At 40.3% G+C, this 15,536-nt stretch overlaps 1 protein-coding gene across 3 annotated transcripts in view; it reads left to right on the top strand.

Moving 5' to 3' along the window:
* Positions 1 to 12,286, top strand: part of LOC111570316 (ataxin-1-like) — a 31,197-nt gene extending 18,911 nt beyond the window's left edge. For all 3 annotated transcript variants that reach the window (XM_023273001.3, XM_023273000.3, XM_035949434.2), the window contains exons 2-3: positions 1,117 to 3,173; positions 6,291 to 12,286. In XM_023273001.3, coding sequence (XP_023128769.2) covers positions 1,365 to 3,173; positions 6,291 to 6,947 — 2,466 coding nt within the window. In that variant the 5' untranslated portion in view covers positions 1,117 to 1,364 and the 3' untranslated portion in view covers positions 6,948 to 12,286. The remainder of the gene's footprint in view (positions 1 to 1,116; positions 3,174 to 6,290) is intronic.
* Positions 12,287 to 15,536: the final 3,250 nt, after the last annotated feature.

Raw genomic sequence — 15,536 nt, 5'->3', positions numbered from 1 at the left:
CGCAGAACATGTTGGACAAACACAACTCGGCTGCAGTGCTTTTTGCCAGGTACCACCTAGTGGCAGAGCAACCGAACGACACCAACCCAGACATGAAAGCAGAGACGTCTTTAGGAGTGAAGTATTTGGGTGTTTGCTGTTTTGCATTTGGAGCCCTGCAGGAACACTCGGAGAATATGGTTCATAAACGCAAGCTGCGCCTACTGAGCTAGTTCTGCCATGCAATTACACTAATGAGAATGAATTGAATATTAAGTCAAGTAAAGTCAAGTTTATTTATACAGCACAAATGCAGAAGAGAGTTTTAATCCTTTGAACCCTTAAACGTGCAGGTTTGAAAGGCATGTTTTCTGTAAAAAGCTGCCAAAATTGCACAATTTATGAGCCAGACACTGTTAAAACAGAAAGAATTATCAGATTTTCAACTTCAAAAATGGTCATAATTAAGCTTAAAATTGTGATATTTCATCAAAATCATATGTCTCAATAAAAAAAATTAATCAAATATAAACTGTCAGCACCAAATTCTGCATTTTACAAAAATCTGCCCTTCTTGGCACAACTTAGAGGCCATGACTGACTTTGCTGTGACCAGTAGCCACAAAAAATATTCAGTGACTTTTCAGGTAAACTGTAGGTTGTAATTACACAGAAAAGAGAGGAGATGACAAGAGAGATGGAGATGAAAATTAAACATTGTGGATCAATAAAATAAATGTGGCATGGCTCAAAATTGGTATACAGAGGGGCAAATTGCCAGCAAGTTGTTGGAAGATACATTCAGCATGGTGAAATATCTTGGAGCCACAGTTTTATTTTTTAAATCCAGTTTTGGTGACAACTTTAGGCACTTGGAAAAGTATATACATGTTGATTTCAGGTTTTTTTTTCAATTTCTGTAAAACAAATAAATTCAATTTTTTTATGATTTGTGGTGTTATGATGGTGTCATACTGCACAGAAGACATTTTTGTGTTCCCTATTCATGTGTCAGGGTTGTGCTGTTTCCATAGAAGTGCAGAACTTTATATTTTGCTAAAAAAATAAATGAGCCCACAGTGAGACTTTGATTTCACTTTACCTGAGTGTCTGATTTTAGCTTCTTTCTGCCTTCAGATTCCTGTCAACATCGTGGAAGAGGTACATCGATCAGAGATGATTCCTCATGAAGTCTATGGAGCTCATTTGTTGAGCTGGAGTCACTCCATCTACTCTGGTGTGAGACCTGGAGCCGTCCACCAGTGAACACAAAGAACATCAGAGCCGCAAAGCACAAAGAAAGGCTGGAAAAAACCACTGGTGAGATAGTAGCCTCAGAGGAACCTAGAAGTCGTACCGGGGGATATTAATACCACAGTGGCACAATGAAAGCCAACCAAGAGCGGAGTAATGGATGCCTGCCTCCTAAGAAGCGGGAGATCTTGGCCCTGGAGCAGAGGCCGGTGGTTGTAGCTACAGCAACACCTCCAGCTGCAGTGGCTGCTGATAGTCCACATACAGAAAACCTAGCTTGGCTGGCCAGTGTAGCCAGTGAACGTTGCAAGTCCAGAGAGGTAGAAAGTCCGAGATGTCATGTCTCCTCTACATCCTCCTCGTCCTCACCTTCCACTTCTATCCCCTCCTCTGCCACCCCTCTGTCTGCAGTGCCCTTGGCGTCTCTACCTGCAGCCTACCCCACAGCTCTTCCCCAGCAAGCTGGGACGATCCAATTTGCTCAACTGGGACCCAATGTTCAGTTCATCAGCTCTGGGCCCTACGCCGGCTACATCTCCTCTCACATCATCTCAACGAATGCTAATTCTGCGCCCAACAGCTCTGCCATAGTCGGACAGCGTTCCCAGCTGGACGGTTACACCACTGCCCTCATCTCCCCCAACACCAAGGGGGAGCAGCAGTTCCAAATAGGCCTCTCCCCGACAGAGCTGACTCCCGCTTCGCTGCCGAGCTCTCCTCAAGTCACCAGCCAGTACATCCATCTGGACAGCAGAACACCTCTGACTGTCAGCGGAAACGCCGTCCCCTCACCCGCGGCCCACCTCCAGCTCCACCCTCACACCGCCGTCCTTCCCCAGACGCTCACCTTCGCTCCCTCACAGCTTGTGGTTCAGTATGCAGATGGTTCCGCTGGAAAGAAACCAGAGGGGCATGCCAAGGGTGTGCTGAACGGGGAACTGGAGGTGGTCAAACATGCAAAAGCCTCCAGTCAGCCAGCAAACCATCAGCAGGTCCAGAGCTACGAGGCCAGACACATCCTGCTTCCTGCCGACTACGCCCAAAACCCTGCAGGACTCCAGACCTCCCTGGTGCTTGTGGCTCAGCCTAACCATGGAGCTGAACATGAACCTGGCTCAAATAAGATCTCTTTAGTCCAGACTGAAAAAGGAGGCATTTGTTTGGGGAAACCAGTGTCCAGATCTTCCTCTTTCACTTCCCTCTCTTCCTCCGAGGTGGTAAAATCTGTTGCTCCCCATACCGTCATCCAGACCACCATCCCCCCTGAGGAGCTGCCAGCCAACCTCTACTCGTCCACACAGCCGCCCATCATCGGCTACATCACCAGTGCAAACCAGCATGCTGTTAGCTACCACGCGGCGCTACCACAGCACCTGGTCATCCCAAGCGGCCAGTCCCTCCTCATCCCAGTCAGCAGTGCCAACAACGGAACAGAAATGGAGGTTAGTCGCACTGTCAGCGCCCTGACCGCTACCACTACTCCTCAAATATCCACCGCCATGCCGCACGCCTATCTGGCCACGGCCCTGTCCAAGTGTGATGCGCTTGGGCCAGATGGAAACCAACCACCACCTGCTGTTGCACAGGCCCCGGCATTGCCAGAGCTGCCCTCAAACCCTGTTCCTGCAGTAGTGGCAGCTCCTTCCCCAACTCCCACCAGTGTTCCTACTCCTGCCCCTGCCGCCATCCAAGCCTCGCCCTCCATTTCCTCTCCCTCTTCCCCCGTGGCGCTTCCTCCGTTCTTCATGCGAGGCTCCATCATCCAGCTGGCCGATGGGGAGCTGAAGCGCGTGGAGGACCTCAAGACAGAAGACTTCATCCAGAGCGCTGAGATCAGCAGCGAGCTGAAGATCGACTCCAGCACCGTGGAGCGAATCGACAGTGGACAAAGTCCTAATGCTGTGGTCATTCAGTTTTCTGTGGGAGAGCTCAAAGCCCAGGTTAGTTACTCCTCATGCATCTTTCCTGTGAGATTAATTTAATGTTCAATCATTATGTGTAGAGCATGAAATCGCTAGTCTTTGGCGCCACCCAGTGATAATATAATAAAACTCCACTTTAGCAGTCAACAGTGAACATAAACTAATTAAATCGGCAACAGAAATTGATGCCAACATTTCTTAAAAATGTAATTACTTACAAGCACAAGTGAGTGTCCTTCAGTCTTACGGTACTATAGCTGCAAAAAGAATTTCAGAATTCATCCATAATGCAGAACTGATCGAAATTAAACCCCATTTATCATTATTTTCCATTCCCGCTCCAGTTACACAGACCAGATACCAAAAGCCTTTACGCAACATATGTTTGAAAGGCTTAAAGGCATTACTTTTGTGATGGATGAATCCAGTCATGCTACAAATTTCATGTTTTAAGCAATATTATGTACTACAGACTGGGCTGGCAAAGGGAGACTTAAGTGATGCAGACTCAAGCCTGACTTAATCTGGATTATTGAGGTCAATACTAATGATGTTCTTTGAGAGACTGAAAAAATCTGGCATTATATTGATTGAATTTGGTTATTAAGTAATTCTGAAGAAGTGGGACTTTCCTCTCTGTTGCTTGGATGGTACAGCTGCAGTTTTTCTTGTAAATTATCAGCCACCGCATACAATATAGCCTTAATAGGTTGAAATTTTCATCATTTGTAGAATGTATATCTAAGGCTAGACTATTGGCCTTATACACATGTGCATGGGTATCTTTAAAATACAAATGAGCTTTTTCTATGGGCTTTGGCCCTTCGTCCACACAAATGCAACAAAACTGGCCTTTTGTACACCTCCTCCCTGTGAAGATTTTCAGAAACAGTGTTTGTGTTGTTGACATAACCACAAAGAAAACATAGAGTGCATTCTAAAAAGCTGTCATTGTGATATGTAGTTTTACTGTGGCATATATTGCAATGAAAAAAATGCAGAAATTTTCACCCCATGACTTAAATAACTCTATTAGGAGAGAATTGATAGTGTTTTCATCATGTAGTGACAAGAAACCACCAACAGAGTATCTGGTTTTGGTCAGCATCATCCTTTGTAGCTGAAAAATTGCAATACAATGTTTGTTTTTGCAACCATTCCATAGTGTTTCTCTCCTTTTCTTCACTGTTGTTGCTGTGCACATTTGGAGCCCACTTGTCAACAAACTCTGTGTCTTGTGACGAAAGTTTAAAAAAAAAACTGCATCCAAGAACCCTTAAATTAAATGATGTTCCATCAGACAAACTTCTCTTGTTGATTAGTCATGGAAAATGAGAACTGTGTGAGTTCTCTTTTTGTATCAAGCAGCAACAACAGTTGTAGCATGACGCGTTTGCCTGATTTCACATTAGACTTCTAGTGATGTGACTTTTCTGAATGCACACATGAAGTTGTCAATGCTGAAAGAATATATTGTCCAGCCCTAGTCCTGATATATAGTTTGTCAAATGCAGTGTGCCAACAACAGCAGGACGTCCTACTACACCAAGTTACATTGAAGTGTTTGCAGTTTGCAAGCCAGCATGCCTTTCTGACTCACAGTGAGTATAAACAGGCTTGAGCTGGCAAGATTGCACTGACGGATAACAGCATATTTCACAATGCAGACTGCAACACATAAATGAGCATCACGGTCAAAGCTTTAGGCACAATATTATGATGAAATAGCATGTACTGAATGTATGCATGATGTGTGCAACAGCATGTACATGAAAGGGCAACTGTCTTATGATCTGAAAGGGGGCAAAAGTATGTAATTTGGAATCCAGGCGTAGTTGGGGATTTTTTTTAATGACTTTTTTTTTTCAATGCAGATGCACTCTCCTATAAAATCAACCCAATAATTCTAGAATGATTCATTCTTTCCAAGTAAAGTTATGCAAGTTATCTGGTAAAAAAAAAAAAATCCTTCATTTAAGGCTTTTGATTAACCAACATGGGTTTTAGATTTGGGTTATATTGCAGCTGTTTAGTTTGGTTCTTGACTGCATTTCAGTTGTGTTTTTGTATACAGTTTGTTTTTTTGTTTTTGAGAAATAAACAGAAAAAAAATGATTTTAAAACAAACCTTTGCATGTGTGGACAAAGCCATACACTGCATATGTTTTTAGAAGGACAGTCCATTTTCACAAATGACATTTGGAGACAACATATAACATCAGGTTTTACTACTAATAATAATAGTAATAATAATAACTTGATTTGTATAGCACCGTTCATTCAGTATGTGCAACATAAAGTGCTTTACATAAAAAAGAGAATAAAATCAAATGATCAACAAAAATAATAGTCATAAAACACAAGAGAATAAACTGTAATGAAATGCAAGAGTCCATAATATTTGTAATATATAAATCAAATATACCAGTGGATAGCATGAAACTACATAAACACTACATAAACATCAGCCTAAAATGAGAATTTAGTGAGGTTCGTTTGAAGTTATCTTCATGCTTGGTATAACTTCGGAATGCTGCATTTCTGTACATCATAGTTCTACTCTGAGAACCACTTACGAGACCAGAGTTAGAGAATCTTATTGCACCTAATCAACATGTCAGATATATAGTGGGAAGCCAGGCCATGAAGAGATCTAAGAACTAAAAGCAAAATCCTAAAATGAAGAAAGAGCTTCTAAAACTGGAGTAATGTGCACTCTAGTTTTGATGAGAAGATGTACTGCTACAATTTGGATCATGTAAAGTTTGTAAAACATAAATACTGGCTCAGTTCTATCGAGGTAACCAAGATATGACAGTGTGATAGTGAGTCAGCACTCGAAACTGATGCAGAAATTTACTTTAAATTGCATTATTTTTGTTTCTATATACAAAATCTTAAACTGGAAGGAAGGAAGGAAGGAAGGCTAGATAGAATGACAGACATTTAGATGGATAGATACTTCATTCATCCCTTCGGGGATTCAAAGTTATCCAGTAACTCACATATGTTACATTCAAGAAAAATAATATGCAAATAACAAACACATACTTTACAGTCATCCAAATTCTGCACATAGCTCGATGGTTTCCAGTTTAACAAAGAGCTAACTGTGTGTTTTGTGTTCCTGTCCAGGTGTGTGTGGAAGTGCTGGTGGAATATCCTTTCTTCGTTTTCGGCCAAGGCTGGTCGTCATGTTGCCCCGACCGGACCACGCAGCTGTTCGAACTCTCCTGTGCTAAGCTCTGCGTGGGCGACGTCTGCGTGTCGCTGACCCTCCGCGGTTTGAGGAACGGATCTCTAACAGACAGCCAGGTTCTGGGGACGAAGCTGAAGACCGGCCACCTCTCCGACTCCTGCCACAGCGTGGACCCCAACGTAAGGACCAGTGTGAGTCCGAGCGCTGCAGGCAGTAACGGCGGCCTCCTCATGAAGTCGTCCAGCACCGACCGGCTGGAGAGGCAGCACGTTGCCGGACCAGGAGGGGAACTACCGGCGGGATTAGTTCAGGGACAGGCGGAGGGGATCTACAGAGCCAGACCAGGAGAAGTAAGACAGGAATCAGTGAAAACAGACACCCGCTCGCAACTGCAATGTGGCGATCCAGAGAGACCCACAGTCCGCAAGAGACGCTGGTCAGCTCCAGAGCGAGACCAGACGGAGAGAGCCGAGGACGAGCCTCCCCTGACTCTGCCCAAACCCTCCTTCATCCCTCAGGAGGTCAAAATCAGCATAGAGGGCCACTCTAGTACTGGGAGCGACAGATGCTTGAACAAAAGAGTAGACTGCTGAGGGAAGTCTGAGGAATTTTAAATACCTGTGGTTTGCTTTGTGTTTTACCCCCTCCCCTCCTCTTGTCTTTTCTCTCTATCCAGAACCACTGTAATATAGACTGAGTTTACGCAGTATTTACATGTTTTCTTTCACACGATATCTAAGATGAAGTACAGTAGAGCACCTTCATGAGTGGTATCACACACAAGATCAGTGCAATCAATGCTGAAAGCAAAAACGAATGCAACGTGAATGTGGAGCGTGAATGGCAGTCCGACACCTGAGAGATGTGCGTGTTACATATCATGAGCAGGATCTCTGTTGTTCAACCTGTTGGATGCAGACCGTTTAACCGTTTCTCTGATTACATGAACAAGCACAGACCCCGATGTCAGTGTGTAGACTATATTCAGAGTCTTTGTTTCACCGTTTATTCTGTTTGGAGAGACATGAGCGGCGGCAAGACGTCAGATCTTTGGTGTTTTAATGGCACTAAATCATCCCGGCTGTGATCTCTGCTGTCTTGTGCACCTTAATGAAGCTATTTGTTTAATAATATCACATTCATTTCCATTTTCATACCATTACAAATGCTACTGCAGGTGGCCTTGTCCCTCTGTGTCACTGTGTGTTTGTGTGTTTTTCTGTGTGTGCTGTCAAACAGATCACAGGATTCAGGTGTGTGTGTGTGTGTGTATGATGCTGGTAAACCTGCAAATCAGAACCGAAAAGGCCTGAATGTAAACCACTCGATTTGTCCTCAGAGAGTTCGATCCCAGTGCTTTTGCAGTGTATCAGTGACAGCAGTTGCATTCCTCTGGTGAAGTTGTCTTAGCTGGATTCATTGACCTTCAGCTGTAGTCTCGTATTTCCTTTCAGCAGCTGCATATTTCACCAGCTTACATACATCTTTCTTTAGCTGTGGCTTCAATGTGCAGCTTTTCAAACGGTGAACAATCAAGGTATTTCTATCCAATACTGCTGAATGCATTTTCAGCCCTTTCGTTACAATATATAACACTTAACAGAAAGCTTGATATGGCAAACTTGTTAGCAATCAATTGTGCAACAACAGATGCTAGATAATTTTAAAAATGCTGTCTGATCCAACATCTTATCACATGCAGGGGCCTGTACTACAAAGGAAGCTCAGCATATCTAGGATATCTTTCATTATCTGGCTTCACTAAACCGAACAAGAACATTAAACAATCACACTAGGCTTGTTAAGTCAGCCCAGGGCTCTTGAATCGAGTTCTCATAGTAAAGATGGTGTTGCCATCAAATGACCAAACATGGACAAATCTAGAGTCACATTTTTCCTAAACGAAGAATAGATGATAATCCTAAACCGATATGAGGAATTTAAAAATATAATACATCCTCAAAGCAACACATCTGCTGTTAGGAAGGTAGCTGCCAAATATCACCACCCCGTCATTAAGGCATGACTATTTTTGACTGTAACTGGGCTTCAATTGTGTATTCAAATAAATGTGTTGCTTAGATTTAGCCTATTCCTATGGCATATAAGAACATTTTAGTCTTATTCTTGGGGTCTTGGGGTCAAGGGAATTTGAACCAGTTTGTAGGCTTTCTGCAGCAAGTACAAGACTTTTGCACTGTCAGTGCCTGTTTTAGGATTATATCATTATACGAAGGACTGTATAACAATGAAATTGATTTGAAATTTCTAGCAGTTAACAGGAATAAAATAAAGCAATTAAGACTGGAATACATATCACAAACAGATGCTCATCTGGGAAAGAGAAAACATTCAGATGGTCTCTTAAAACTCTTATCTTCTTAAGAGACCTTCGAGCTATTCATGCACCAAGCTCCACAAGGTCTTCTAGGAATTGCAACACCACTTTCCACGAAACTTTGAGAGAGATTTGATCCGCTATCATTATCGTTACAAAACCTGCTCCAGTGAAGGCTCACTGTGCAGATTGAGTTACAATGGAAGTGAGCCACCATCGTAACCTCAAAAACCCGCGATTAAACCAGAAGTTACCTCGCTAACCTTAAATCCTGCTTCGTAGTACAGCCCTCTGCTTTGCTGTATGACCCAACCTTAACCACAAATCACTGCAGAGCATCAATCTAGCATCAGCCATGTGCAATCACTCATCCAGCCGACACAGAGCAACTTCATTTGGAGAGGTGCTTCAGGCGACCTGTCGTTCTTTCTAGATTTATTGTTGTATAATCCAGCTCCTGAGAAATGCATGCGACTCTCGCTGAATTCTGCATCACCAGCTAGTTGCTAATTGGCTTGTTTGGTGCTTGGTACTGTACAAATAGTCGACGTCTTAGTGAAAACAGCTGCCTTGTATAAATGACGCAGCCCGTAAAACCACATTAATAAGTTGAAGGATGTTAGAAAGCTTCGTTGAGCTGCAGTCGGGTAATAATTCTCTTTTTTGTTCGGTATGAGCGACCCCTCTCATTGTAGTCTACCTTGCTTTCATTCTAGAAACTATGGCCTTAGATATATATACAGTGTAGTTCACAGCAGCACTTGGTTTTTTAGGGTTTTACCATTAAAACCTCAGTGACGGTATGCCTTCCTCAAGTCCATACCTGTTAAATCCGCTGTTTTTTGATATAAAACGGCAAACTCTGATAGATTACATGCCATTTTCTTTCTTAGAGTAAAGAAATATCCTCTAGTTCATACTCAGGAAAAATGTGTGTCTGTTTGTGTGCATGTGCGTGTGTGTGTGGATCACTTGTATGTGTGCGTTTTAAAACAGCAGCACTTTTACGAAACATCCAACCGGAGCGTGGTGGTGGTGGTGGTGGTGGTGGTGGTGGTGGTGGTGTCCCTCTTCCTCAGATAGTTAGATAGAGACTGTTTCTCATCACATCACAGGTTTATCACTGAGAGGGAACATTATAAACCGGGGCAGGGAATGTAAAACACACATCGGCCAAGCTATCTCAAGTTTATTTTTGATGATTTATAGAGCTACTATTCAGAGAAAGAAAAACAAGGAGAGTCGCAACTAAGCCAGCTAGTGTCGATCATGTACAGTAAATCCCTAGAAAGTGTACAGTGTGTATTTCTAACCCTCATGTAGCCTATGTACTGTATGTGCCACAGCGCCTGCTTCTTCAATCATTCCATTAACTCACAGATACTGAGTGGTCCTGCTATTGTTTGTTTTTTGTCGTTTCTTGAATGTTGCTGTAACTCTTATGGGAACATCTACACAACCGGGCCTCCTCAGAATCCATTCGACTTGCACACTACAAGTATGTGTGACTACGGACTGCAGTTTGCATCATAATAGCCATTGTTAAAAAAAACAAAACAAAAAAAAAACAGTGATCAGACTGTTCTGTTTGTGTTTGAATGCTCAGGCTAAACACTGCCCAGTGACTGTTCTCCTCCAGAAACGATGTGGTCTTAAATCCCTCACTGTTACACAGAGCAGAGCTACTGTTTGATCAGTTTGTCTTTGTAGCTGTTTTCTTCTCTGTTAGCCTGGCCCGTGTTTGTACTTTCCTAAAAAAAAAAATAATTATTTTTCGACCTGAAGTGACACCATGGCACAGACAAATCTATGAAACGTGGAGCTGATGTTTAATCGAGAAAGTCGGCTACGTTTTTCATATTGTCAACAAATCCCGCCCTCCTAAAACCACAAATCTTTAAAACTAAAATATGTAGTTTCATTGTTTTTTCAAATTATTTTCTGGCAAACTTAATGTCATTTGCACCCATGTGGTATGAGCATTTACCACTGAGTTATTCTATTTTTTTAATAGCCTGGCACTGCATATTTTATATAACTCATTAGGGACTATTTTCAGCTGTAGATTGATACAGTTAAGCCAAAAATGATTCATAACTGTACCAGGTTTCTTCTGACTGGAAATGGCATAAACAAGTGACAAAAGACAGAAACAGTGTGTTAGAGACATTTATGAAAAATTTGAATTGTTTCTTGATTTTTTGTTGTTTTGTTTTTACATTTCTTACTAAAAATACCATGTCCAAAATTATTCATACCCTCAAATGCAATTGTTTTACTATCTTTTGTCACTTGTTTATGCAATTTTCAGAAGGAGCCTATTGGTTAAGCTAAAATATCAAAATTAAGTATGAGAAAGAATCATTTTGGCTTATCTGTACATTTGGTGCTCTAGTGAGAATCTATGGCAACAGATTACAGCATGTGGACCTAACCAAAAATAAGCTCCAGTGCTGATATTCAGCACATGCCATACTCTAGTAAAGTGTGGCACCTTTATACATTTTTAATATGTTTCAATAAATATGGGCGGCACACAGTAATAAAGGCCACACAGAGAATACTTGGTAATAATTCCTTGTTGGTTTTGGCTGTTCCGCGGGATTTGTTGACAATAGGAGAAATATATTGCCAAGCTCGTCCTTAAAAGCCCTGCAGGCCCACATAGTTATTCCTGCTAGTTAGACCTCTGCTCAGCCGTGCATGCTGTGAATTAAATGGCGAGCCGGTGTACGCACGAGAATAATAATAAGTGGACATTATCCCACCGCAGCAAGTACACAGTTTGCACAGTCTTGAAAAGAGGTCTAATCAGGACAAACTAGAGGAAAACACCTGTAAGGTTTTACCACAGGTACCACATATGTAGGGCTTTAGGTTCGACATTGTTGGAAAGGTTTGCTATTAATAATAGATCTTGTTTTCTAATAAATGTATTCAAGCTGGGCCCCTTAAAATATGTAATTTTCACAGCCTTTCTGTACAATGTTGAATATGGCATATAAGTGCCGCATTGTGGTGATCTATGGAATTGCACTTTGACATGTGTGTGTGTATGTGTGTATGTATGTATGTATGGGGGGTGTTAGTGTAACTAATACACAAAAGTAATGTACAGCATGTCTGAGAGGAATTGTACGCTACCTGTACAACGTCTCAGCGATTTGTAAATAGCCAAAGTCTTCCATTATAATGTTGGTATGACCTTGTGGAGAGGATAAACACTGATCCCCATGTACAGACCTTTGAAGTGATGTTTAATTTCAAAAATACATCATTGTTTATTTGACAGAAACACAAGATATTGCTTCACCTAAGATATTTTCTTTTGCACCAGCTCAAAAACCCAGGAAACTATGGGAGTCAAAGACTTTAAAAAAAAACATATTTTGTAATTTGGGTCTGTTTGGATAAATCTCAGCTAAGACACACTATGTCCTATGCGTACAGTATGTAGTAAGTATCAATAATGTTCCTTTATTTTGATGGTGTTGAGATTTGGTAGTCAGAAACTGTTAAATCTTTACTCCAAATGTTTGATTTTACATTTGATCAAATATATTCAAAGAAATAAAGAGTCTAAAGAAAAAAAAATTGCAGTCTCTTTTGATGTTTTCTTTGCACAAGAAGTCCAGGTTTCAGGTTGTGATGTTGTGCTTGAGAGACAGAAAAGGTAGGAGCCAGAGAGAGTGCTTTGGCAGCATTTTATATGTGAATATGTGGTTTGCCAGCTGCGTGAGTCTGATAAACGTTTCCACCAGAGATATGCCTGATAATATCTTCACCTCCGCACTCCTGTTTTGATATTTCCAACAACAAACTTTCATATTCTTAACACACGTCACAACAGCACTGAGCAGAAGCTCTTTGGACAGCGTGACTGCCGAAGGAGTCTTTGCTATGAAATAACTGAGGCTATTTTGGAGTATAAATAGATCAGTCATCCAAAACTCTAAGACTCAAGAACTCAGTGCTGCTGTGGAAAACAACACGAGAATTCAACTTCAAGGACAATGCACAAATCACCATCAAGTAGGGCATATACCAAGGTGATGCACCGTCTCTGGCACTGTTCTGCAAAAGTCTAAATCCCTATTAGCCACATCGTCACAGAGAGTGGAAACAAATGCAGGTTCAGAAGTGGAGAGACCACCAGCCACCTCCTGTACATGGACGACATGTAAACGCGACATCAACTCACTGATGCACCCCAAAAGAATATACAGCGGCGCCATTTGGATGGGATAAATGGTGGTGAAGACAAGGATGTTGATCAGAACTGAAGGGGTGGAGTCACCAGAAGGCATATTAGCAGGCATACAGACGAATTACTGGAGTTTCCACATTGCAGTGGTTGAAAAATGACATTTGTCGATACATGGCGTTTTTTTGCGCCAAAATACATGATGATTTTTTTTTTCACAGAAAACATTTCTGGAGTGTTTTTCAAGGCCTTATTTACATTATTTCATCATATGGCACGTTTTTACAACATGTTTGAAAAATCGCATTTTTTTTCGACATAGTATAGTAAGGCGTTTTTTTTTGGCCCAAAATTCATGATGATTTTTTTTTCACAGAAAACATTTCTGGAGTGTTTTTCAAGGCCTTATTTACATTATTTCATCATATGGCACGTTTTTACAACATGTTTGAAAAATCGCATTTTTTTTCGACATAGTATAGTAAGGCGTTTTTTTTTGGCCCAAAATTCATGATGATTTTTTTTTCACAGAAAACCTTTCTGGAGTGTTTTTCAGGGCCTTCTTTACATTATTTCATCATATGGCACGTTTTTACAACATGTTTGAAAAATCGTATTTTTTTTCGACATAGTATAGTAAGGCGTTTTTTTTGCCCCAAAATTCATGATGATTTTTCTTTCACAGAAAACATTTCTGGAGTGCTTTTCACGCCCTCCTTTTCATTATTTCATCATATGGCGCGTTTTTACAACATGTTTGAAAAATCGCATTTTTTTTCGACATAGTATAGTAAGGCGTTTTTTTTGCGCCAAAATTCATGATGATTTTTTTTTCACAGAAAACCTTTCTGGAGTGTTTTTCACGCCCTCCTTTTCATTATTTCATCATATGGCACATTTTTACATGTTTCAAAATTGGCATTTTTTTTCGACATAGTATAGTAAGGCGTTTTTTTGGCGCCAAAATTCAGGATGATTTTTTTTTCAAAGAAAACCTTTCTGGAGTGCTTTTCACGCCCTCCTTTTCATTATTTCATCATATGGCACATTTTTACATGTTTCAAAATTGGCATTTTTTTTCTACATAGTATAGTAAGGCGTTTTTTTGGCGCCAAAATTCAGGATGATTTTTTTTTCAAAGAAAACATTTCTGGAGTGCTTTTCAGGCCCTCCTTTTCATTATTTGATCATATGGCGCATTTTTACAACATGTTTGAAAAATCGCATTTTTTTTCGACATAGTATATTAAGGCGTTTTTTTGCGCCAAAATTCATGATGATTTTTTTTTCACAGAAAACCTTTCTGGAGTGTTTTTCATGCCCTCCTTTTCATTATTTCATCATATGGCACATTTTTACATGTTTGAAAATTGGCATTTTTTTTCGACATAGTATAGTAAGGCGTTTTTTTTTGCCCCAAAATTCAGGATGATTTTTTTTTCACAGAAAACCTTTCTGGAGTGTTTTTCAGGGCCTTCTTTACATTATTTCATCATATGGCACGTTTTTACAACATGTTTGAAAAATCGCATTTTTTTTCGACATAGTATAGTAAGGCGTTTTTTTTGCGCCAAAATTCATGATGATTTTTTTTTCACAGAAAACCTTTCTGGAGTGTTTTTCACGCCCTCCTTTTCATTATTTCATCATATGGCACATTTTTACATGTTTCAAAATTGGCATTTTTTTCTACATAGTATAGTAAGGCGTTTTTTTGGCGCCAAAATTCAGGATGATTTTTTTTTCAAAGAAAACCTTTCTGGAGTTCTTTTCACGCCCTCCTTTTCATTATTTCATCATATGGCGCGTTTTTACAACATGTTTGAAAAATCGCATTTTTTTTCGACATAGTATATTAAGGCGTTTTTTTGCGCCAAAATTCATGATGATTTTTTTTTCACAGAAAACCTTTCTGGAGTGTTTTTCATGCCCTCCTTTTCATTATTTCATCATATGGCACATTTTTACATGTTTGAAAATTGGCATTTTTTTTCGACATAGTATAGTAAGGCGTTTTTTTTGCGCCAAAATTCATGATGATTTTTTTTTCACAGAAAACCTTTCTGGAGTGTTTTTCACGGCCTTCTTTACATTATTTCATCATATGGCACGTTTTTACAACATGTTTGAAAAATCGCATTTTTTTTCGACATAGTATAGTAAGGCGTTTTTTTTGCGCCAAAATTCATGATGATTTTTTTTTTCACAGAAAACCTTTCTGGAGTGTTTTTCACGCCCTCCTTTTCATTATTTCATCATATGGCACATTTTTAACATGTTTGAAAAATCGCATTTTTTTTCGACATAGTATAGTAAGGCGTTTTTTTTGGCGCCAAAATTCATGATGATTTTTTTTTCAAAGAAAACCTTTCTGGAGTGTCTTTTCACGCCCTCCTTTACATTATTTCATCATATGGCGCGTTTTTACAACATGTTTGAAAAATCGCATTTTTTTTCGACATAGTATAGTAAGGCGTTTTTTTTGCGCCAAAATTCATGATGATTTTTTTTTCAAAGAAAACCTTTCTGGAGTGTTTTTCAGGGCCTTCTTTACATTATTTCATCATATGGCGCGTTTTTACAACATGTTTGAAAAATCGCATTTTTTTTCGACATAGTATAGTAAGGCGTTTTTTTTGC

The sequence above is a fragment of the Amphiprion ocellaris genome, chromosome 9 (assembly GCF_022539595.1).
Source record: "Amphiprion ocellaris isolate individual 3 ecotype Okinawa chromosome 9, ASM2253959v1, whole genome shotgun sequence".
NCBI classification, from domain to species: Eukaryota; Metazoa; Chordata; class Actinopteri; family Pomacentridae; genus Amphiprion; species Amphiprion ocellaris.
Note: the sequence above shows the minus strand (reverse complement) of the source record. Positions and strands in the feature narration are given on the sequence as shown.